Source organism: Suncus etruscus, chromosome 2, assembly GCF_024139225.1.
Source record: "Suncus etruscus isolate mSunEtr1 chromosome 2, mSunEtr1.pri.cur, whole genome shotgun sequence".
NCBI lineage: Eukaryota > Metazoa > Chordata > Mammalia > Eulipotyphla > Soricidae > Suncus > Suncus etruscus.
In genome coordinates, this window is record NC_064849.1 from 85,461,125 (window position 1) to 85,485,656 (window position 24,532).

The window sequence follows — 24,532 nt, forward strand, 5'->3', positions numbered from 1 at the left end:
GGCCAGGAAGCCTGGGACCTTTTTTCCCTGGAGCTCTTGGGGTCCTTTTCCTGAACTCAGACTCCTGCCCATTTCCTCCTCTTCCTTCCTCTTTTACCCCTGGAGACTGCCAGAGAGATTCCCGAAGGACCTTAGATGTCATTTTGTCATCTCTGATCAGAGGGGACTCAGTATTTCTTCCAGAGGGGGGCAAGGGCAAGGGTCCCTCAGCTTCCTCCCTCTCATCCCAGACCTTGAACAGACTTTCCTGGCCTGTTACTATGAACCTCTCTGCTTTGGGCCACCTTTTACAAATAATCCACTTTCCTGCTGTCTTGAAGATTGAGTGTTAAGTGTTAATCATCTCAAGCTTAATATATTCTCAAGGCTGGAGCCATAACACAGTGGGGAAGGCACTTGTCTTGTCCACATTGATTCAGGTTCCATCCCCATCATCCCATAGAGTCCCCTGGGTACCACCAGGAGTGGTTACCAAGTGCAGAACCAGGAGTAAGCCCTGAAGATTGCTGTGTGTGGCCCCCAAATAAATAGGCTTAGCTTGTCCCTACATTGGTGCCTCTCTTTGTCGTGTTCCCCTGAGCTCCACCACAACGGTGCCTGCATCCACCTTTTCACTGGTCCTCAAGGGGTACCAGTATGAAACAGAGTTATGTGCCCTCCTGACTGGCCCCACCAGTCCTGAGAGAGCCGGCGGCATCAGGAGCCCAGTACAGACTGGCCTCACCCTGGCTGACTCCAGCCTCTTCTCCAAACTCACAGCTGCCCAGTTGTTGACTGTAGCTGCCTCCCATCCCCAAACCTCGACTTGAGTCAGACCTGAATTCCCTGAAAGCATGAAGCCCAGCCCTTCTTCGTATGCTCGGGACTTGTGTTTCTCTGTCTCCCAGTCTGTTTGCCCATCCGCCAATCTGTCTATCTGTCTCCGCAGGTGGTCTTTGTGGCCATCCTGCTGCACAGCCACCTGGAGTGCCGGGAGCCACTGCTCATCCCCATCCTGTCGCTGTACATGGGCGCCCTGGTGCGTTGTACCACCCTGTGCCTCGGCTACTACCGTAACGTTCACGATGTCATCCCCGATCGCAGCGGTCCCGAGCTGGGGGTAGGTGCAGACATGTGGCTAGGCGGCCACAGAGGGGGAGCTGGGTGGACACCCCCTCTCTAGACCTGCTGGTCACTGTGCCCTGTGAGCCTGGATCCTTGAAACATACCATCCTTGTATTTCGGTGTCCTGGCGAGTGGCCAGACTGCTTGGTCCAAGCCCTGGGTCCCCATTTGTGCTGGGACACACACAATTCCCATCCATGGAGAAATCAGGGCAGGAGCTTCAGTTTCCTGGCTGCTGCCAATAAGGAGGCAGCGGTTAGAGGCACAAGTGCCAGGCATGGCCAAACCCCAGTGAGAGGGCAGAAGGGCCTGAGCCATCGAGATAGATGGAGGGGGCCAGAGAGAGAATAAAGAGGTCAAGTTGACCTGGGTTCTATTCATGGTACCACATGGTACCACGTGAGCCCTGGGCACAGATTATGGAAAGATGAAAGAAGGAAGGAGGGAAGGAGAAAGAGGGAAAAACAAAGGGAGGGAAGGAAAGGAGGGAGGGAGGAAGGAAGGAAGGAGGAAGAGAAGGAAGACCTGGATTTGATCCTTGACATCCCATATGGTTCCCTGAGCATTACCAGGTATTATCCAAAAAAGCAAAAATAAATCAACAGAACCATCAAAGCCAGGCTGCCTCATGAAAGATGGATTTAGAAACTCCATGCACCTCGGTCAGTGAACACTGAGCTTCTGATTCGAAACCCAACCCTGGCAGCTTTTAGAGCTCAGGGAATAAAAACCTCTGATTCTATCTGGGTGTGTCTGGTACTCCACGAAGTAGCACATGTCGGAGCTGAGTGATTCCAACACAAATTACCGAATATTTTATTTCTGAGACTTGTTTCATAGTGACTTGGCTTCTAGCTAGTCTGTTGGATGATTTAAGCAAATGAGATTGTTTCAAACCTCTTCCCCAGGGTTGGCTCTGCCTTGGTTATGGTTGGGAAACAGTCTGGAGCCCCCTGAGTTGAAACGTGGGCTTGGATAATCCAAGAGACTCATCAGCATCAGGTTAATTTCCGGCCACACTCTCAAGGTTCCTTGTCATTTGTGGCCAGTCAGCAGAGGGTGTCCCCTGGGTTGAATTGGTCTCATGAGGAGTTGCTCTGCGATGGGCACAACCGGGGAAGGTGGGGTATCAGATTTAAGGCCATTCGCCTGCCAGAGGCCGAGCAGGCAAGTCTCTAACAAGGTTTTTCTCTTGAGACCTATTTTAATAAAGCAGGGAGTGTAGAAAGGCCACGAAGGAGCCTTATGACAAACCCCTAGGCCGAGAGAGAGAGACAGACGAGAGGAGAAAGAGCTGGGTCTGGGACCAGGGTAAGGTCAGATAAAGGACCAAGTAAGAAGAAGAGACAGAAAGCAAAAGAATAAAACTGTCCAGAAAAGTGCAGCTGAAGAGTGCAGAAATCCAGCAACAATTATCAGTAAGAATAGAAGCAGTGGGGTCAGAGAGAGAGCGCACAGCGGTAGGGCATTTGCCCTGCATGCTGCTGACGAGGGACAGACCAGGGTTCAATCCCTGATATTTCATATGGTCCCTGAAAAGTCAGGAGTGATTTCTGTTTTCAGAGTCAGGAGTAATCCCTAAGCACTGCTAGGTGTGGCCCCAAAACAAACAAAAAAGAATAGAAATAGTTCACCAGTCAGCAGCTCTACAACTGGAGGTTTTTATACTTAAACCCCAGCCAACTGCCAGCCAATAGCAGTTAGTTATGGGCCTTCTTAAAAGGGCATAGCCCTTTTATTACTGCTTCTGGGGTGTCACAGGGGTATTACAGTGATGTGGGTTGTGGGGTTTCTGCTGGTGACACTGCGGGGCAGGATTCATCTGTGTTCTCGCCTCAGGGAGACGCGACCATCAGGAAGATGCTGAGTTTCTGGTGGCCCCTGGCGCTCATCTTGGCCACTCAGAGGATCAGCAGGCCCATCGTCAACCTCTTCGTCTCCCGAGACCTTGGCGGCAGCTCTGCAGCTACAGAGGTAAGAAGAGGTTATTCTAGGACGTTGTCCTCCGGGCTACCCAAGCAAGGGGTTCTGCTGCTATTGGGCAGATCCGTGTCCGGTTCAGTTTGTACATTCCCACCGTAAATGTTATCCCCCACCCAGCAAGGCGGGGGCTACGGCCACATGGGGAAGATGTATGAGGGAGGGTTGCACTCAGGTGCTAGCCATGTTTATGGTTATGGAAGTATATCTGCTCTGTCCTCCATGGGAGCGTGACAAACAAGAGCCCTAGCCCTCCCTAGCTGACTCTGCTCTTCCAATCCAGATGTTCTTATTTCTACCCCAATGGCCTTTCTTGCTCTCCGTAGTAGTGGTGACACATGCATCTTTCTATGTTTTTTGGGGCGTGATTTATGGGGTGTTTCCAATTAATTTTGCCAATGGTGCTCGCTCCCAGCTGTCCTCAGCCCACTTGGCTGCTGGCTCAGTGCTAAGGCCAGATAATAGGGTGTTGCTTGGAACCCATGATCCACCAGGGGTCACACCCAGTGGTGCTCAGGTCCCTGAGCAGTACCAGTGCATGCATTGCAAAGGTGCCAGGCCTTGCTCGCTTTGGAGCCCATGTCCTAACTATTAAACCAAACCTTCAGCACACACAAGCCCTGAAGAACTCATGTTTGGCAGATGTATGGATCCTTCATGCACAGTGTCTGGTGACCATGGATGTGGGTTTTCTGGGTCCTTGGGTTCAGTCATCGCATTGGTGTGTCCATTGGAGTGGGGAGAGATGTTAACTCTAAAACGAACTTTCCAAGAGTGTTGTCAAGGGTGTCAGCAAGTAAGTCTTGGGAGAGACCATGGAGGCCTGAGTACTGGCTCGCACATGGCCAAAAGACCCCTGAGATGGAGGAAGGGGCCAGGCCATGTTGCAGCCGAGAGTAAAAGCCCTGGGGGGGAGGGGTTGGGCCGCAGGACTCTGCCATAATCAATCGCTGCCCTGTTTATTCTTCATCCTGGGTGAACCAGCTGGGCCTGGCATAACTTCACAAGCCCTTTGGTTTTGCCACTCCCAGAATAAGGGTCACTTATTTCTCCCATGATCATGTGACATATCTGGTGTTGGATTCCCCCAGTGAATCTGATCCCAAACTACCTGGCAGACAGAACTCCGTAGAACAGCTGCTCCAGGGATTCTCCTTGAGATAAAAACTTCAGAGACTCAGCTCCAGAGATGGGAAGGACAGTACAAAGAAGGACACCATCTCCCCATGATTAGTCACTCTTGGGCTTTTCCAGGCCATCCCTCCTATCTCACAAAGATATCAGGTTAAGGGAGATCACAGGCCACTTTTCAACTACTGTGTTGCTCCTAAGACATCCCTAAGTCTCAAAGTTTATGTTTATTGCCCTGGAGCCTCACTCCCCTTTAGCTGTCCTCCTGCTATATCCCTGGCCCTGCCACTTTGCACTTATCCCAATTCCTCTTGTCCTATATAAGCATTGTTGGAATGGAATTAAGTCTCTCAGCCTGGGATCTGTTCTTTTCTGGTCATCAGCTGGGGAGAATGCTTTTGGTCTTGAACACACTGGAGGAATGAAGTTGACCCTTGAAGTTGTCTGACACATCTGCACTGTGTCCACACAGCACAGCCCCCTCTTTCCCCTCCCAGATGTTGGGGAGACAGTAGAACGAGTACATTTTGCTGTTCCACTACCCTTCAGAGAATGAATCCAAAATCCAGCTCAGGGTCTGCGGCCTGGGTACTTCCCCAGGACCCCTGCTCACTGTCACTTTCCCCATCCCATAAGGAAGAACTTGGAGACTGGAATTGGCCATAACCAACCTCCTCCCTGGCCACTCACTTTTGCCAGTTTCCACAGCCTGGGAAGCAGCTTGGAAACACCCCGTAAATTACCAGCCGCTGGCAGCCTCCTGCCTTGTCTATTCCTGGGGGCAGGGGTGGAGGGGGAGGCATTGAATGCTCAAGGTCACCTCGGGTGGCTTTGAACATACAGCGTTGACAGCTCTGTTGGTCCAGATACCTGGTGCCCTCCACACTCACCAGCTGCCTGCTTGAATTCTTCCCACCCCTCTGAGCCCCTAAATACTCACCCCATGGCTCAGAGCTTTGCTGGCATCTCCTGAGTTTGCCTGAGTGGCAGGCAGACCTCTGCATCGGTGCTCCTTCTCACAGATCCACTGTGGGCATGAGAGGGGCCTCAGATGATGCCCACCCCTAATTTGGCATTCTTAAGTTCCGACAACCAGACACCTACCTGATTTTTTTTGGTTTTTGGGTTACACCTAGCTGCGTTCAAGGGTTACTTCTGGCTCTACACTCCTGACAGGCTCAGGAGACCATATGGGATGCTGAGGATCAAACCTGGGTCTGTCTCTGTTTGGCCGCGTGCAAGGCAAATAAATGCCCTACCGCTGTGCTATCACTCCAGTCTCTGGACACCTACCTCCTTTCCCAGAACCCCAGCTCATGTTTGGTGGTCTGAGGATTCTCAGCCCACGTATGAGGCAAGTACTGTGTGGCCTTTTCCATCCAGCCCAGCTTCCCCATCGGTCTGTTCACTCAGAAGGGCCCATATCCAGCTTCTAAGAAATCCACATGAATTTTTTCTTTTTCGTCTTTGTTGTTTTTTGGGGGGGGGAGGGGGCTTTCTTTGGAAGTCTTTCTGGCTTTCCTTTTTGCTGCCACTTCATTCCTGTCAGCCCAGGGTCTTCCCTCCCCTGCTTTATACCTCAGCAACTGTAATTTTAAAAGTCCCAGTAGAGGGCCAGAGAGATAGTACAGTGGGTACTGCACTTGCCTGGCACTCAGTCAACCTAGGTTCAATCTCTTGCATGACACATGGTCTCTGATACCCACCAGGAGTGACCCCTGAGCATAGAACCTAGAGTAAGCCCTAAGCACCACTGGGTGTGGACCCACCCAAAAAAGAAAAAGCAAAAATAATTCCATGTGAATTTCTTAGAAGATGGGTTTGGGCCCTCCTGGTAGACAGACAGATGGGCTGGAACGAAAAGACCAAACAGTCCCCAGGCCACAGCTCTGTCCCCCTGAAGGTAGTTAGGAGCCCGCAACTGGGTGGGGACATATGTTTGAGAGTGGCAGGACAGGGAGTGAAGGGTGTGTACTAGGTAGAGGCTACACGGAAATGGCCTATGATGGCACCCTTGGCTCCCCCCTCCCCAGGCACCAGGATTCAGGGGGTCCCTCAGGCCATGTCCCCCTCGCCTAGTCTATCAGCATTCCCCCCACCCCCGGCAGAATGTTCTGCCAGACCCCGGAGCACCCATCACAGTCACCAGCTCACCCCTCTGTCTTTTCCCCTCATAGGCCGTGGCCATCCTGACAGCTACATACCCGGTGGGCCATATGCCGTATGGCTGGCTGACTGAGATTCGTGCCGTCTATCCGGCCTTCGACAAGGTAAGAGCCGCATGGGGCCCCAAGAGTGCAAGTATGACAGGATCTGAAGTTTGTGTGCCAAGGACTGAGGGGAATCGGGATGCAGGGGAGCTCCTGGAATTCCAGGCTCAACTGTGCAGGCACATATGCACAGACATGTTCACACAGGCATGAGCACACGCACACACTCTACCTTCATACACACACACATACACCACACCACACACCACACACATAAGCTTTCACATCTTTCCAGGCTGCCCCATGTGTCTCACTCTTAGCCCCCAACCCTTCCTCTCCCTCCTGGACACAGGGCTGAGGCACTGGGCTGGCCATTGTGGGATGAAAACAGCTGTTTCTGCTCCTGGGCAGAAACCTTAGCACACACCATAATGGATGTGGCTTCCAGCTCTTCCCATGTCAAAATGAAGTTCAGCTAGCGGAGGCCTCAACTGTAGTATCAGCCTACGGGGCTGGCACAGTTTCCCCTGAAATGGGGCTATGGCCCTTGAGTTAGGCAGCTTGACCATACTAGCAGTCTGCGTTCGTCATGGCTGCAGGTGGTTCTGGGGATATGGCTTCTCTCTTCACCACCTTCCACAGGTGCTCCCTACCCAGAATGGGGCTTAAGGCCATCAGCAATAGCCTTGCTCCAGCTCTGGAGCTGCTGAGAGTTCCACGTGTCCCATCCCCACTCAAGATTCCAAGAGTGTTTGGGCCGGAGCAATAGCACAGTGGTAGGATATTTTCCTTGCCTGCAGCCAACCCAGTTTCCATCCTGGTATCCCATATGGTCCCCCACCCCCACCCCCGAGCCTATCAGGAGTAATTCTGAGTGCAGAACGAGGAGTAATCCTTGAGCACCATTGAGTGTGGCTCCCCCAAAAAAGTTATGGCTGGAGAAAAGATGGGTGTCATGCTGGTGCCTTCCACTGAGATCAAAAGAAAAGTGTTCTCTTCCCCTCCAGGAGCAGCATTTTCCCCTGTGGGTCAGCCCTGTGGGCCACCCGTGCACATCCCAGTTGCCCCTACACAGGCTCTGGTGGTGATAGGAGACTCAGAAAAGCATTGATCTATGCTGGAGAAAGTAGAGCCAAGTGCCTCTTCTTGCACTCCCCAAACCTGGGTGAGGGGCCCCTTCCAAGATTGTCCTCGGGAAAACTTTCCTGGCTTTATGAGTGTGTCCAGGGATGAAATGGAGCCCCAGGATGCCCCCGTGAGCCAGGCAATCTCATCTTGTTCTGGGGCCCAAGAGCAGTAGAGCCCAAGGTTTCCAGCCCCTTCCCTGCCCCCAGGAAGGTGGTTGTTGAGTTGTACAAGGAACTTTAGGGTGTACCGTCTGCCCTTGATCTCAGACACTTTGCCCAGGGCTCTGACACCCTGAATCTTCCACAAGTGGGCACCTGTGTGGGTACCACAGGAAGTGCTTCCGGGTGATTTGGAGATTAAAGATGAGAGAGGGGGGCCAGAGAGATAGCATAGCAGTAGGGCATTTGCCTTGCACACGGCTAACCCAGGATGGACCCAGGTTCGATTCCCGGCATCTCATGGTCCCCCCAAACTTATCAGGAGCGATTTCTGAGCACAGAGTCAGAAGTAACTCCCCCCCCCAAAAAAAAAAAAAAAAAAAAACAACTAAGGTGCAACTTTAAGCATCAGGTGGAAAGTGTGGAGGTGTCATGAAAGAGGGAGAACCAGAAGTAAGAGAGAGCCAATGAAAGCCCAGGTGGGGGCCAGATCCCCCCAAGCTCCATAGCACCCCCACTGAACTTATAACCCAGATGGGGAGGTCAAGGAGGAGAGCCAGGGTCATGCCCCTGGAGAGATGCCAGGAGTTGGGTCTCAGGGCCATGGCACCAGTGCTGGGGCAGGGGCTCATATGGAAAACTGTCCCAATGGTTCATGTCCATGTCCAGAGGCTGATACTTGTGTGACTCAGTGACCGCCTGAGCTGGCCTTGACCTTTGATCTTTAGTGCAGCAGAGGAAGCCAGAACCCCCTAAGAGCTCTGTACCTGATGAGCACGTATGAGGTAAAGGGAGACCCTTTAACCTCTGCCCTCCACTTCGCCCCCAGAACAACCCCAGCAATAAGGCGGTGAGCACCAGCAACACAGTGACGGCTGCCCACATCAAGAAGTTCACATTCGTGTGCATGGCCTTGTCTTTGACGGTGAGTAGTGGCCTTCTGGCCCCCCTGCCTTCCCACTGCCTTTGCTTTTGGTGTGGTCGGTTTTGAAAATCTCACACCCCATTATCATAGGGGGTTCTAGTGGTGAGTGAACAGCTCTGGGAAAATGACTTCTTGCCCGTGGGGTCCAGGAACTGTCGTCCTTCCTCTGGATGATTCCTGGCAGTTCACTACACTAACAATGAAAACAGGAACTCTCTGGGACAGAGAGATAGCATAGTGGTAGGACGTTTGCCTTGCATGTGGCTGACCTGGGACGGACCCAGGTTCAATCCCCGACATCCCATATGGTCCCCCGAGTCTGCCAGGAGCGTTTCCTGAATGCAGAGCCAGTAGTAACCCCTGAGCACCGCTGGGTGTGCCCCACCCCCAAAAAAAAGAAAAGAAGAAAAAGAAAACAGGGACTCTCATTCTTGCTCGAGTGGCCAGTGCGCTACCAGGTACCCCGAATTCCCTGCACAGCCTTCCCTGCTCCTTTGGGAATGTCATCGGACCTGCTTTTGGTTACCCTGGGGAAGCTCCCTCTGCTGTGTCGGCGTGTCTGAGCCTGCCAGAGCGATCGTGGGCAACACAGCTATGAACCAGAATTGACCTTAGCAAAGAATATTGACCTTATTTTTGACCTGAGCTCTCACTGTCCCTCTGCTTGCAGAGCTAAATCAGCATCTAGATAATGGCTAATTCAGTATAGGCATAAAGTGCGGAATATGCAGAAAGTGCTTTCCAAGCCGGTTTGAGGTGGTGATAATAAACAGACTAGGCCTCCTGATCCGTTCCTAATCTCCAGAATTCTGAATATGGGGTGTAGTAAGGAGGATAAATGGTCTAGTGGTGCTTGGGATGGTTTGCTTTGTGGCCTCACCTTTCCAGAAGTCAAGTGAGAGAATTCATATATAGACCTTCACTGTGCATGGTGTAGGCATGTGGCAGAAAGGCCAGTGAGGGTGCAACTGTCATCCCAAGAACCCAGTAGTAAGAACCAAAGTGGTGTTGAGTTACGTGAGTCCAGAAACATTACAGAACCATTCAGCCCATGACTTGAAAAATATGGGGAGGGGCTTTATAGCACACCCCACCCTACTTTGGACTTTGGTTTCGTTTGGGGTCACACCCTGCAACCCTCAGGGGTTCCTCCTCAGGAATCACTCCTGGCAGGCTCAGGAGGCCCTATGGGATGCTTGGGATCAAACCCAGGTCAACTTCGCGCAAGGCAAATGTCCTACCATCTGTCTGCCCTAGTCCTTTGAACTTTCCATGGCAATATTATCAGCACCAGTTTCTTCCTGTCTGATTCATGAGTCCAGCATAGGAAGAAAGAGTCATGACCATCTCCAAACACATCTGAGACCCCCCCAGAGTCCCTTCTGGTGACCTCAGACATCCTGTCACCCCCCCCCCATTCTCATCCTGCCACCCATCTGAGGTCCTCATGAAATGGGGTGGCAGCAAGCAGGCCATCTCCCCAGAATTTCTACTCGCTCCCCAATGGCCGCTGACCCCAGGCCACCCCACGCCCAGTCTGCATTGTTTCTCTCTGCTCTGCCATGCAAGGTTTTCCATGGCTCCCTAAAATATAGGCAAAACACCCCAACAACCTGACAGCTGTTTTCCAAGAGGGTTGTAGGAAAAACAGAGAAGGTTTCTGTTCCCGGAATAGAATCGCCTCTTGGAGGCCACGTTCAATGTCTGGAAAGTGGAAAATGGTGGGGCCGGTTGGTAGGCCAGTGTAGTGCCTGTGACCTCATCCATGTGGAAAGTCAGAGGTCAGGGGAGGGCTCTTGGCTCTGCCATTTCAGGCCACTTCTTTGCTGCTGTCTCTCTACTGAATCATTCGGCCCAGCTGGTGCCGGAGCCGGAGCCCGTCAGGTCAGGCCGAGAAATGTTCCTTCTGTCCCCAGCTCACGGCCACCAATCATGCCTTTATACCAGTTCCTGGAGAGGTTGAGGCCCCGAGTTTCACCCTAGAACTGGGAAGGCAAACATTCCCAGGGCCCCCGTTCACTGTCCAAATGGGAGCTCAGGTTGTTTGGAAATAACCTTGAAGGCCAGCTAGTTAAACCCAGGGGCAAGGGACTTAACCTTCGTCGATAATCACAAACTCCAGAACAGGCCTCTCCCTCTCCTCCTTGCCTCTGAATGGGGTTGTTTGCAGTGAGAAGGATCAGGGCTCTGGAGGGGGAACTGGCCTCTGTGCTGGCCTCATGTTGGTTTCAGCTCCGGGAACAGCAGTCGTCAGTTGAGGTGCCACTTGGTAAGACATTTTGGCAAGAGGAAAGTCAAAGGGTTACTTTTTTGCATCCAGCATTCAGCCGCCTTAGCTGTGCTCCCAGACCTTGCATTCATTCCTTCACTCCAGTGATGCCTCATTAACTCAGAACCCAAAGGTATTTTGTTTGTTTATTTTGGGGGCCACACCCAGCTATGCTCTGGGGTTACTCCTGGCTCTGTGCTCAGGACTTTTTCCTGGCAGTGCTCAAGGTACCATATGTGATGCTGGGATTGGAACCAGAGTGGGCTTCATGCAAAACAGACGCCCTCCCCACTGTGATATCACTTCTTGGCTTCAATCCCTGCTAACTAGTAGGTCAAGAGTGGTTGGTTCCTTTTTCCAATTTGGCTTTTGATATCTGCAGTCCCTCTGCTATGCAGATGACCAGGTTCACACGTCTTCATATTACCATGCGCCAGTGGCCATGTGTTGCCCTATGTGCTGGATTCCTCTGTCCCCACATGCCCTGCTCCTCTGGGAACCTCAGTTCTCTGGCAGGAATCCCAGGGCTTGGTTTTGTTGGACCTTATCTCCTGGCTTGGAGGGTCTCATGTCTGGTTTATTTGCACGACTCCCTCTAGTTCCATCCTCGTGGTGACCCAAAGCGGTCGTTCCTTCCTTCTCATAGTCTTCCATTAAGGTGGGCAAGACTATGCCGTCTCTGTCCATCCCTGCTGGGAGTTGCCACATCCTGACTGTTGCCAGTGGTGTTGTGATGAGCACAAGTGTGTGGACTTTCTGGCTTCTTAGTCCTTCAGTGAAGAGCAGAATTCCTGGGTCCTGTGGTTGTTCTTAAGCCTTTGAAAAGTCCCCCCAGGCTTCTTCCAATAAGGGTAACGTTGCTGCCACTTCCAGTGAGACCCAGTTTGGTGGGGTGACGTCTCTCGTATTATGTAGCTAGCTCCTCACATCCCTGCAGAGGGACGCTGAGTGCTTTCTTCACGTGCCTCTGTCCACCTGTCTGTCTTTAGTGGACTGTCTGGTCGGCCCTTCTCCCCATATTTTAATGGAGTTATTGTTACTGTGTTGTCACTGTTCAGTTTGGGAGTTCTTTAGATAGGACTCATTCTTCATTTGAGATCAAATGAAAATGAAAACTGAAAATGGGGCTTTGGGATAGATGGTGTCAACCAACTGCTGGGAACTTCGGGACCCAGCACTGCTAACTGCTTTTCTTTCTTTTTTTATAAATATGTATTAATTTATTGGGGGTTTTGGGCCATATCCAATGACACTCAGTGGTTACTCCTGGCTCTGCACTCAGAAATCTCTCCTGGCAGGCTTTGGGGACCAAATGGGATGCCAGGAATCGAACCCAGGCCTGTCCTGGTTCGACCGCATGCAAAACAGATGCCCTGCCACTGTGCTATCACTCCAGTACTTGCTGTCTGTTTTTCAAAAGGATGCAAAGGCCAACAGGGGGACACAGAGGGACTCTTCTCAGCCCTGACACCAGACACTCCCTCGTGACTGGCCTTTCTCAGCACTGACACTGAGTTCAGCATCTGCCATTGCCTGTGAAAACCATGTCGGAAACTCTTCTTGATGTAGAGATTTGGGTTTCAAACTGCAACACATTTATATGTCTGATGTACACACAAATGTAAGTTCTATTCTCCTGCCCTCAGCAGTCTCTTTGGAGTTTCCAAAAAGCAGAAAGTTAGAGGAGCCGCTGGGTCTGGGAATAGTGACCTTTCTGCCCCTTCATGCAGCCATGAAAAGAGTTCTAACACCTTCCATTTGGTGAGAGCAAAAGAGAGGCCGTGAGTGGACTGACTGACCCAGCATGGTATGTTAATCCGAGATGAAATTGCCAAAGCCACAAAGATAGCACAGGGGCTGGAGCTGTGGTGAAAATGGTAAGGCCTCTGCTTTGCCTGCACTAGCCTAGGACAGATCCCGGTTCCATCCCCTGGAATACCATATAGTCCCCCAAGCCAGGAGCAATTTCGGAGCACATAGTAAACCCTGAGCGTCACCTGTGTGTGGCCGAAAAACCAAAACAAAAACAAAGAAAGATAGCACAGAGGTTAGGGAGCTTGTCTTGCCTGCAGCCAACCCAGGTTCAAACCCTGACATCCCATATGGTGTGCTGAGTTTACCTGGAGTGATCCCTGAGTGCAGTCAGGAGTAACCCTTGAGCACTGCTGAATGTGGCTTTCCAAAAATGTTCCCTCCCTAGTAGCGATGTCAACTGGAGTTGGGGTTGTAAGAACTATAAAGGCAATTGAAACTCACCTGAAAGGAAAGTTACAAAGGGCAGCTACAGTGGAAATTTGGGGTGCATTTCTCTGGACCCATGCTCGCTTCATCTCATCTCAGAGGCATTTCTTCTGCTCTGTGCCCTGGAAGCAGCCCAGGACCCAAACATAGATACTGTCCCCCACCCCCAGAAACTGCCTGTCCCTGGGAACAGCCCGGGCACTGGGGCTGTATTTATAGGCCCCTAATCCCTGTCACCTGCTCTCAAGTTCCCTACGGCTCTTCCATCCAAGGCACTGCTGTCCAGGAGGACAGAGGTGACCGCACAGGGGAGAGTCACTGTCTGGCCTTGCCCCTCCCTCCCCGAAGCTCAGGCCCAGCCCTCCCATGTCCCCATTCCACCAGACCAGAGCAGCGGAGTCCTGGGAGTGCCCTAAAATATTTCAAGGGGTCACAGGTAGAAGATAACATAAAGTGAGGAGGGTCACAGAACCTAGCTAGGAGACCTATAGACTAGCATGGGACATCACAGAAAGGGAGCACGGGTCTAATGCAGAGGTCCCTGGCATTGGCAGCCTGTGAGCCCTTTCCAGGAAAAAATAATAATAATAATAATAAATATAAATAAGTAAATATAAATAAATATATCAACATCTTCCCTTTAGAAACCTTTCTTCTATAACCAAGTACACAAAACAACCCTGAGGTCGGTCCTGCACCCCTACACTGGCTGAATGCCGCCCCTCCCCAGAGCAAAAACCCACTTTGGGAAACAGTCTAGACCCCTCTATGTGCCCAAACCCAGCACGATCCTAGTGCTTCAATAGAAGCCACTGAGCCCAGCCAGGCTCAGTTTCAAGACCAGCTTCAGCCCCCCCTCCCTGTCTATGGGTGCTCCCGGGAGCCATAGCCCAGCCCTGGCCTGAACCCCAGTACCACGCGGGCTCTGGGTCCCTACAGAGGGAGGCCTGTGTGGGCCTTTGTTTCTGCCTTTGCCCAGCCTGCGGCCGACTTGGAGATGGACACGGAGACAGAGATGGCCTGCATTGTTCTTGGGCCCTGGATGTAGCAGATAATGGATGGGGTAGGGTAATGGGGGTTGGAGGGATCTCATCCCTCCCCAGTACCCTCCTCTTGGCTTTCAAAACTTTCCATGCTCCACTACATGGAGTAACCCTCCCCACCCACCCACCCCCCAAAAAAGAAACAAACCTACCAGCCCCAAGAAGTCAGGATAAAGCAGTTTTTTTCCCAGGAGACTCCTGCAGGGTCAGCCTCCAAGCTTTGGACAACAGGGCTTGGCTTACGGGTTTTGTTTCCTTCCCCTCAAGCTGTTTGTTGGTGCTGAGACCATGCCTGACCGTGTCACTCATCGGCCTTCCTGCCTGTTTCTGTGGCACACACAGCCCTGGTTTCATGGCTGGTGCATTTGGAGCAGTGGGGATTTGAATTTGTGACCTGAATTTTGGTCTGTATTCCCCCACCTTGTAGACTTTGATGCTGGCCCTCGAGGCTTTCATGCAGCATTTGTTTGTTTTTAATTTTCCAAAACATCAAACATAAAACTTAGCTCCATCACCCTGACTGAGGCCGATTATCATGGCCATGGACTCTGCATCTGACCCCTGAGGCCCGATTCCCACTAAATTGTGGAACTCCCCCACCCCAGAGCACAAGAAATAGGCTCCAATCCGTGAGAGCCCCAGAGGATCCACAGACAGGCCCACAAACTCCAGGTGCCTGGCACCCCCTGCTGTTGGAGGTGCTCCTGCGCACACAGACCTGGTAAAGAAAGAGCTCCAGTTTTATCACTTGCAGATGGGGATCTGGCATCCCTTTTATTATTATTATAATTATTATTATTATTATTATATTCAGTTTTATTAGCCATCACTATGATTTTCTGAATATGTAATAAAAACAGTTTCAATCACCAATACTTTATTCAAACTAGTTTTTCAAAAATGTTTGAATGTACTCTCTTAACTACAGTATATTAAAGTAATTTTACATATAGTAGTAAAAGATTAGATCATCATTTGTGGTGCTAAAATTATAGTTGACTAGAAACATGATTTTTGTTTCTCCATTTCTTTTTTTTAATTTTTAACTTTTTTTTTTTTTTTTTTTTTTTAGTTACTCCTGGCTCTATGCTCAGAAATCTCTCCTGAAAGGCTCAGGGGACCATATGGGATGCCAGGGATTGAACCCTGGACTGTCTTGGGTCAGTTGCGTGCAAGGCAAATGCTCTACCACTGTGCTATCTCTCTGGCCCCTAATTTTTAATTTAATAATCGGACATCCTTTTAAGAATGGAAGCACCAAGATTTGCAGAGCTGCAGGGGACCGAGTGTCAGGCATGCCATGTCCCTGTCCTAACAATCTCTTCGCCCAGGTCCACTTCCTTCTACTGGTGTCCCCCTCCTTTTCCCTCTGCCCCCCCCCCCCCAGTCTGCTTGTGTTCCTATTTTCCTCCTGCCCACCTGTTTTCTTCTTTAGGCTCTGTGTGGTTGACGGGACTGTTTAGGGGTTCCTGAAGATCATTGTGCCCCCTCCCAGAATCTCCCTCCCAGAATGACCCCTCCCCGGCCCACCTCCCCTTCCCCTTAATGTGCTGCTTCCCACTGGACTCCAACTCCCATGTTATCGGTGCCTTTGGGAAGTTGTTATTCTCCTGCTCTGTTTCTTTAAATCCACATGCAATTTCTGTCTGACTTTGCTCGGCCATGATGCTTTCCAGATCTGTCTGCACTGCAGCAGGTCATGTGATTTCTCTCTTTATTCTTTTTTTATTTTTATGATAACACTGCTGTGATTTACCAAGTTGTTCAAAATACATAGAGTCCAGGCATTAAATATTCAAATGCCAATTTCCTTCACCAGTGTCCCCAGCCTCCCACCCACCACTCAAGCCTGCCTCCTTGCAGGCACAAAGGCATTTACTTTATATCACATTACAGCACGAGCAGAATGGGGCTGGAGCAATAACATAGTGGTAAGGCGTTTGCCTTGCACGCCGCCAATACAAGATGGACCCCGGTTCAAAAGCCAGCATCCCATATGGTTCCTTAAGCCTGCCAGTAGCAACTTCTTAGCACAGAGCCAGGAATAACCCCTGAGAGCCACCAGATGTGACTCAAAAACCATAAACAAAAAAAAAAATGTGGAATGATCAGAGCTTAGACCAACCCAAGGTCAGTTGGAAACAATTGTTCTCTCTCTCCATGGTATTACTAAAGTCAGTGTCTAAGGTTATACTGGGCTGTGGTTGGTAATGGTTGAGCCTTTGTGTTAAGTTACTCTTCAGGCATCCCGAGCTTGGTGGATTTTGATGGAACTTTCCCATTACATTTCCTTGGATACAACTGGGCTGACTCTACTATAGAATATTGAGGTGTGTTGGGGCTGGAGTGATAGCACTCCAGGCATTTGCCTTGCACGCTGCCGACCTGGGACAGACCCACATTCAATCCTGGGCTTCCCATATGCTCCCCCGAACCTGCCAGAAGCATTTCAGAGCACAGAGCCAGAAGTAACCCCTGAGTGCCACTAGGTGTGACCCAAAAATTAAAAAAAAAGAATATTTTTTGAGGTGTCTTATATGGTCCAGGACTTGAAGATATGAAATAAAGTTGGTGACTTGGCAGTTGAATCAGGTTCACACTCAGGTAGCTGAGCTGTTTCTGTCGGAGGGTGTAAGGGGTGGTGTTGGGCTGCCTTAGTTCACTCAGAAAGCAGGATCGTGTGATTTCAGCTGTTCTCAGGGAATTCCACTGTGTGCACATGGAAAAGAATACTCTTGTTTTCTAATTATGTTGATTGTTCGTTTTTTGTTTTGGGGCCACGCCCAGTGGCATTGCTCAGGGGTTACTCCTGGCTCTGTGCTCAGAGCCCCTGTGCTCTGGCAGGGACAGGGACCACATGGGATGCCAGGAATCGAACCCAGGTCCATCCTGGGTCAGCTGCATGCAAGGCAAACGCCCTACTGCTGTGCTATCTCTCAGGCCCTTGTTTTCGAATTCTAGTGAAACATTGTTTGAGGCTTTGGTCATGAACCCCAAAGTTCTATGGGGTCTACTCCTTGCTGGGTTTTGGGACTCATTTTTGTGATGTGCAGGGGATGGAAGTGGGTCCTCAAAATGCACAGACTGTGCTCCGGCTCTGTGGGTGATGGATCCAATTTAGGTGGTCAAATGCAAGACATGTGCCTTCCCCACTGCACCGTCTCCCATAACAACGTCTTCCAATTCTTGTAAAATCTATGGAATCAGTACCTCCGCTCTCCATGGGCTTCTAGGAGGGACACACATGATGCCTCCTGTCTCCAGGGTGCCCTGAAACAAAGAAATTACTCGTCTCTCACCCTGCATTCTCAGTCTCAGGCCATGTCCCACCTGGCTCTCTGCCCACTCTTCTTTGTCTCTTCCCCCCTCAGCTCTGTTTCGTGATGTTCTGGACCCCTAACGTCTCCGAGAAAATCCTCATCGATATCATCGGGGTTGACTTTGCCTTCGCAGAACTCTGTGTGGTCCCCCTACGCATCTTCTCCTTTTTCCCCATTCCAGGTGAGGGTTCATGGAGGTTGCCATGCATGTGGACAGGTGGTAGACCCTGGGGGGTGGAGAGTAGGAAGGTGGGGGAGGGAGGAAAGAAGGGGGAGGAAGGAAAGGAATAAGGGAGGGAGGGAGGGAGGGAGGGAGGGAGGGAGGGAGGGAGGGAGGGAGGGAGGGAAGAAGGAAGGAAGGAAGGAAGGAAGGAAGGAAGGAAGGAAGGAAGGAAGGAAGGAAGGAAGGAAGGAAGGAAGGAAGGAAGGAAGGAAGGAAGGAAGGAAGGAAGGAAGGAAGGAAGGAAGGAAGGGAAGGTGAAAAAATAGTGAAGTAAATAAAGGTGATGAGCTATAATACACAAGGAGGCTTTTATTGATGATCAAATTAGAGTAATCCTGAAACTTTCACTTTAAGAATTTATTCCAAATGACATAGCCTCGAAGGAAATCATGATGTTATAAAAAGAAAAATTAATTATTGAAATCTTGCCAGCATTTTCTTTTAAGAAATAGTCACTGAAAATATTAAGAAATCCCACGGAAATTATTAGTAATGAACCTTGGGGGAAAACATCGATAGGATTTGGAAATAAATCGCTTTTAAAAAAAGAAGGCGTGGCTGAAGAAATAGCACAGCAGGAAGGGTCTTTGCCTTGCTCATGGCCAACCCAGGTTCAATTCCTGGCATCTGAGTACAGCCTGGAATGACCCCTAAACTCAGAACTGGGACCAACCCCTGAGCTCTTCTGACTATGGCCCAAAACTCCCCAAAAAAGGAGGAAGAGGCAGGACTGGAGAGGGATCACAGTGAGTAGTGCTTACCTTGCCTGCAGCCAAGCCAGGTTCCATCTCCAGCACCACATAGGGTCCCCCCAGGAACGGCCTTTGAGCACAGAGCCAGGGGTAAGCCCTGACCTTATTAGGGCAGGTGAAGCCTAATAACCAGGAAGGGAAAAAAAGTGTAAAAGAAATTTCTCATCTCCCTGAGGCCCAGTGCTCTTGACTTCTTTCTTGGGAAAGATTTGCAATCATGTCCCAACACAAATATGTGAGATTTCCCAAGGATTGGAAAGTTGCCGGTGACCTTTTCCAGTGGGTCCAGAGCAGAAGGAAGGAATTGCCTTATGAGTCATCATTTGAAAGTTTTAGTATGTTTTGGCTGACTTCTGGCTCTGCATTCAGGGATCACTCCTGGCAGGGCTCTGGGTACCCTAAGGGGGGTACCAGAGATCAAATTCAGGTTAGCTGCATACAGTATCATAGCTACCACTGGACTATTTCTCTGGTCCTCTGGGTCAACATTGGGATTTTCCCAGACAGTCCTTCTACACAGTTGGAGGAAGGGAGTCCGGCCTCTAAGCATGTCTCACATTGGGCATGAGAGCAGAAAGGTTCACTCCTGATGGAAACCTCTACATGGGGGAGAAATTCTTAGTCCTGGATAATAAGGCACCCATGTGTGTTTGTAAAAAAAAATAAAATAAAATAAATAAGAGGTTATGAGAGCCAAAGCTATAGCAGGGGAGGGCATTTGCCTTGCATATAGCTTTGGCTCTCATAACCTCTTATTTATTTAATTTTATTTTTTCAAACCCTGGCATCCCATATGGTCCCCCAAGCTTGCCAGGAGTAATTTCTGAGCACAAAGTCAGTAGTAACCCCTGAACACTGTCAGGTGTGGAAAAAAATTAAATAAAATAAACCAAATATTGAACTGCTCAAATCTGGAGATGTGCTGTGAGGACTGTGGAGAGGAGAGAACATGGGTTGGGGCAGGTTGAGTCTAGAAGGAGTTCACACCCAGCTGCAGGGTTCTGGGGTTGCATGTAGGGGAACAGGGCCACACTGCAATGTAGGCAAGAGTGGGGTGCAAGTTTTGTGTCTTTAAGTTAGTCCCCAGGCATGTCGGGAACTCTAGCTCCTGGCCAGTCAGTGCTTTGGAGCTAGGATGTTTCTGGAAGAATCAACAAACTGGGACAGTGGATGCCTTGGGCAGCAGGGTGGAAGGTCTTGGTCCCACACCTCCTTCTGTACCTCGTAAACTTCTGTGCCCAAGCACATGATGTAACTGGTTCCACCATGAACTGCCAAAACACTCATCTCAGTCAGTCCAAGAAGATCTGATCTACCAAGTGCACCAGAATTAGGGTAAGAAATTAGAGAGATAAACCAGAGTAATAGCCCAGAGGAGAGGGCGTTTGCCTGGCATGCAGCTGACCCAGGTTTGATCCCCAGCATCCCATAGCCCACCAGGAATGATCCCTGAGCAGCAGAGCAAGGAGTGACCCCTGAACACTATTGGGTGTGGCCAATGAAAGTCAAACAAACAACAAAATTAACAAAAAATCAACAAAGAAAAAGGAAATGTTGAGGCCTGAGCAATGACGCAAGCGGGAGGGCATTTGCCTTGCATGCACTAATCTAGGATGGACTTCCATCCCCTGGCGTCCCATATAGTCCCCCAAACCAAAAGCGATTTCTGAGCACATAGCCAGGAGTAACCCCTGAGCATTACCAGCTGTGCCCCCCTCCCAAAAAAAAAAACCTACAAAAAAAAGAAAAAGGAAATAGAGAGGGTCCCGAGATAGGATAGCAGAGTAGCAGAGTAGGCCAACCTGCGTTCAATCCCAGGCACTTATTTCTCCACTGGGAGTAATCTCTGAGCACTGCTGGGTATGACCCCCCAAAAATAAATAAATAAATAAATAAATAAATAAATAAATAACTGCCTGGTGACAATGGTGGGCAGGTCAAATGATATGTCCCATACCAGCCAAGCTTGCTTTGAGGAGGACTCAACTTCTAAGACTCTGGTGCTTTTTTTTGAGCACATACACACACACTCAACACACACTCACACTCACACACATATACATACACACACACACTTGCACAGATGGTTCAGGACTAGCCCCCATTACATGCCCACCATGGGAACCCACTTAGTGTGCTCTGGGCCCACACCCCAGGTGTGGTCAGTGCCTCGACACAGCACCCACCCTGGGAAAAAGAGGGACACACCTGGACCCCGAACTTCCTCCCAACCAGCCCCATGGCTGTGTCTGTGGGATAGAGGCAGGGATGCTGGCTCTAATTATAGGGGGTCTTTGCCACCTGCCAGGAATTCCCTCCCCTGGAGGAAGCAGGATGCCCCTTCTTGGCCATTCACCCAAAGGCTAATTAATGGGCAGCCTTTGGCCTTGGCTTTTCCAGCCTCTTCCCTGAGATGAAGCTGGACAATGGGGGCAAGAGGGGATGAGGTGGTGACAGGAGGGGATGAGGGCTCTACTGCCACTGTCTGATGGTGCAGGGACCAAGCGGAGAGGTGCTGGCCCCAGCAGCAGGAGTCCTGGCAGGACAGTGAGAGGCCCTGACTGTGTGTGTGTGTGTGTGTGTGTGTTTGTGTGTGTGTGTGTGTATGTGAGAGAGAGAGAGAGAAGAGAGAGAGAGAGAGAGAGAGAGAGAGAGAGAGAGAGAGAGAGAGAGAGAGAGAGAGAGCGGAGAGAGAGCTCACAGCAGGTGCAGTATCTGCCTTATGGGGCTCATGGCCTGCAGGATACGTAACCACGGTGCTAGACCACAGGGGAGCATGGCCAGTGGAATCCGTGATTCTGGGTATCATCACAATAGGATGTGGTTCTGGTGAGCACAACCAGTGGGATTGTGGCTCGTGGGATTTGTGGTTTAGGGAGCGTAACCAATGGGATCCTGGCTCTGGGGAGCACCATGATGCATCCTGGTTCTGGGAACATGGCCGTGTCAGAGCAGCATTGAGCCCCCACTGTTCCACCATAGTGACCGTACGCGCACACCTCACTGGTTGGCTCATGACGCTCAAGAAGACCTTCGTGCTGGCTCCCAGCTCTGTGCTCCGCATCATCGTGCTCATCACCAGCCTCGTGGTTCTGCCCTACCTGGGGTGAGTCTGTCGGGGGGCGCCGGGGTCTGTGCAGAGTCAGCGGGTCTCTCGTGGGGGGCCTGCCCTATGGCTCCCCGCTTTTGGGGTCCCCCCGCCCAGCAGAGCTCACCTTGAGCAGGGAAATGATGGAGTGAGGGCAGAGAGAGGAGGAACTCGAAGGCACCTTCCCTGACCTGTGCTTCCCCGCAGGGTACACGGCGCCACCCTGGGTGTGGGATCCCTCCTGGCCGGCTTCGTGGGCGAGTCTACCATGGTGGCCATCGCTGCCTGCTACGTGTACCGGAAGCAGGTGAGATGACCTGGACGAGGTTGGGGAGTGCAGAGACATCCCTAAGGCCAGGAGACCTTGGTTGTGGGGCCCTGACTCCTGTCCTGTTGGGAAAGTGGTTCTAGGGACCCACCTCAGGACACACCCAGCCTGTGCGCCCTCCATCGAACCCAAGACCTATGTTCTCTCACACCATAGCCTGAAGGAACCTCCCCTTAACCCCGTAACCCCCACCCCACCTGCCACCTACACTGTCTATACCTACGGCCACTGAGTCACCTTCCCATCTCGACCTGCACACATGCACAGCACACTCAACATGCTTCCCACACACACCTCAATCACATGTTCCTTCAGAGTCATCAGCATCAGCGGAACTGACACGGTGCAGTGCCCGGGGACTGGGCTGGTTTCGGGCCTCGCTGTCGGGCACAACATGCAAGCACACGCAGCACTTAACACATGTATCCCCACATGTGCATATAGATGCATAACACATACGGTGCGTGCAAAGACGTTAAGTATAGTACATTGGCACGCACACAGTGCATCCAACACAGATGCACAACACACACCCATGCAACACAGTGTGGCGCACGGACACCTTGTGTACAACACACTGGTGAGTACAGTATATATGACATGAATATACAGCAGGTGTGTGTGCGACACAATGTGTAGTGCAAGTCTCACCGTGGGTCTGGAAGCAACACCGACACAAGAAATAATCCACACCAGGTTAGGGAGATAAAACAGGTTCACAAGCTCTCTGCAAGCAGGACAAGGGTACTGGCAGGCAGGCAGGCAGGCTAGCTGTGGGACAAAACAGGAAGCAGTCTCTCTGACCCTCTCTGGGGTCTTTATTGGGAAGAACAGGACCAGCCCCATGGGTGGAGAACAGGTAGGGGTAAGGGACCAATCCAGAAGTGCTTCCAGTCCATGAGGGACAAGCACAAGCAGAAACTTATTCTGAGCAATGTGAAACCAGTTATTCCAACAACTCCCCCGTTTTGGTTTCAAAGAAAATGCAGAAATAAGAGATAGAGCAAGGTGTGATTTAACAACAGTGCATACAGAGACACTTCCTATAACAGGCCGCTCACTGCATATGACACTCACATCACAGCAACACACAATGCAGAGATGTCATATACAACATCTTCACACAGCACACATACTTCATCATGGACACAGGAGACATGGCCACAAAAGGGTTTGGGACACACACCCCACACCCCTTACACTCCACACACACACACACACACACACACACACACACATACGACCACTCATTCCACACCTTTTACACATCCAGCCTCTACCCACCCACTGCCAGCTCGCTGTGGCCCTTCCCCAGCTTGGCTGATTGTAGGGGTGCTTCTGGTTCCCACTGAGCAATAGGTCAGCCCTGTCACATCTTCCCCATTCAGCCAGGCAAAGGAGGCCAATGCCCGCAGGGGTGGCCACTGCCACAGTGCCCAGGTTTGCTCAGGCTCACACCCATCAGGAATGATGGATGCTAGTTTGGGCGGGACCCAGAAACCAGGCTGGTCTGCCAGGAAGCCCACAGCTCTGTATTGGGTTCCTGCGTCTGTCTTCTCTGGTGTGGATAGGGCCTGTCCCGGGTGGGCTGTGGGCTAGGAGGGCAGAGGGCGCCTCACACCAGGAGGCTTTCTTTGGCTGCACAAGTGGGGTCTTTTGGACTCAGGCGCATCCGACATCCCACTGAGCAAATCTTCATCTTGATTTTAGAAGAAGAAGGCGGAGAGCACCGCGGCTGCCGAGGGGGAGGACTCGGCCATGACCGACATCCCTGGCACCGACGAGGGCGCCGACGTGGTGGAGATGAGGGAGGAGAACGAGTAGGTGGCGTTCTCGGGATCCCCTCCTGCTGTCTTCTCGGAGGCTGCTCCGGGAAGAGAAGACGTCGGTTCATTGTTGGGGATTCATGCTCGGAAACTGGGCGCCCCCTCAGTGCCATCGGTGCACATGGACACAGGCCGGCGACCACATCCCCTCCCCACAGCTTCATGGACACACACCCCAAGATGACAGGCCTCCCCGCTGCTCCTTGGACAATCTCACTCAGAACCAAAGGCCAGTGACTGGGCCGTGAGCACCAACCAAGCAGCCTGGCCCTGTGCCCTCCACACCTCCCAAGTCATTGCATCTGTGCTCAGTGGACCTCCAGGGCTTCAAACTCTCTGAGCAGGACATGAGTGCATAGCCTGTGGCCACAGGGACTCGTCGGGGGGTGCTGAGGGGCAGGGGCAGGATTCTCGCCTGCCCCACAGGGTCCATGGTGCCTCAAAGCACTCTGAGATGGGAGCACTGACTCATCTTGCCTCTCTGTCCCCTTCTCTCCCAACAGCCTCATGTCACCTCCACACCTCTCTCTGGTCTGGCCCTGCCACACCCCTTGGCATGCCTCCCCTTCGCACTCCCAGCCCCCAGGGCTGGCTCTGAACTCACCTTTTTTCCTAGAGGGGTCCTCGAGCAAGTGCAGGAGCCTGCTAACGGCGCTAGTGCTCCCTGAGAACTGAAGCTTTAAGTCATTCTCTCGCATTCTAACCCGTGCCGGGCGGCTGTCTGGTCACCCTCGACAAATACCCACCCCTCACCTGCTCCCTCCATCCTTCGATCCTTCATCGTAACCAGACAGGAAGTCTGTCCC

General features: G+C 51.3%; 1 protein-coding gene across 1 annotated transcript in view; it reads left to right on the forward strand.

The window, feature by feature from the left end:
• Positions 1-23,858, forward strand: part of ANKH (ANKH inorganic pyrophosphate transport regulator) — a 99,030-nt gene extending 75,172 nt beyond the window's left edge. The window contains exons 5-12 of the mRNA XM_049768261.1: positions 929-1,099; positions 2,944-3,078; positions 6,393-6,485; positions 8,541-8,636; positions 17,561-17,690; positions 21,467-21,590; positions 21,780-21,879; positions 23,611-23,858. Coding sequence (XP_049624218.1) covers positions 929-1,099; positions 2,944-3,078; positions 6,393-6,485; positions 8,541-8,636; positions 17,561-17,690; positions 21,467-21,590; positions 21,780-21,879; positions 23,611-23,724 — 963 coding nt within the window. The 3' untranslated portion in view covers positions 23,725-23,858. The remainder of the gene's footprint in view (positions 1-928; positions 1,100-2,943; positions 3,079-6,392; positions 6,486-8,540; positions 8,637-17,560; positions 17,691-21,466; positions 21,591-21,779; positions 21,880-23,610) is intronic.
• Positions 23,859-24,532: the final 674 nt, after the last annotated feature.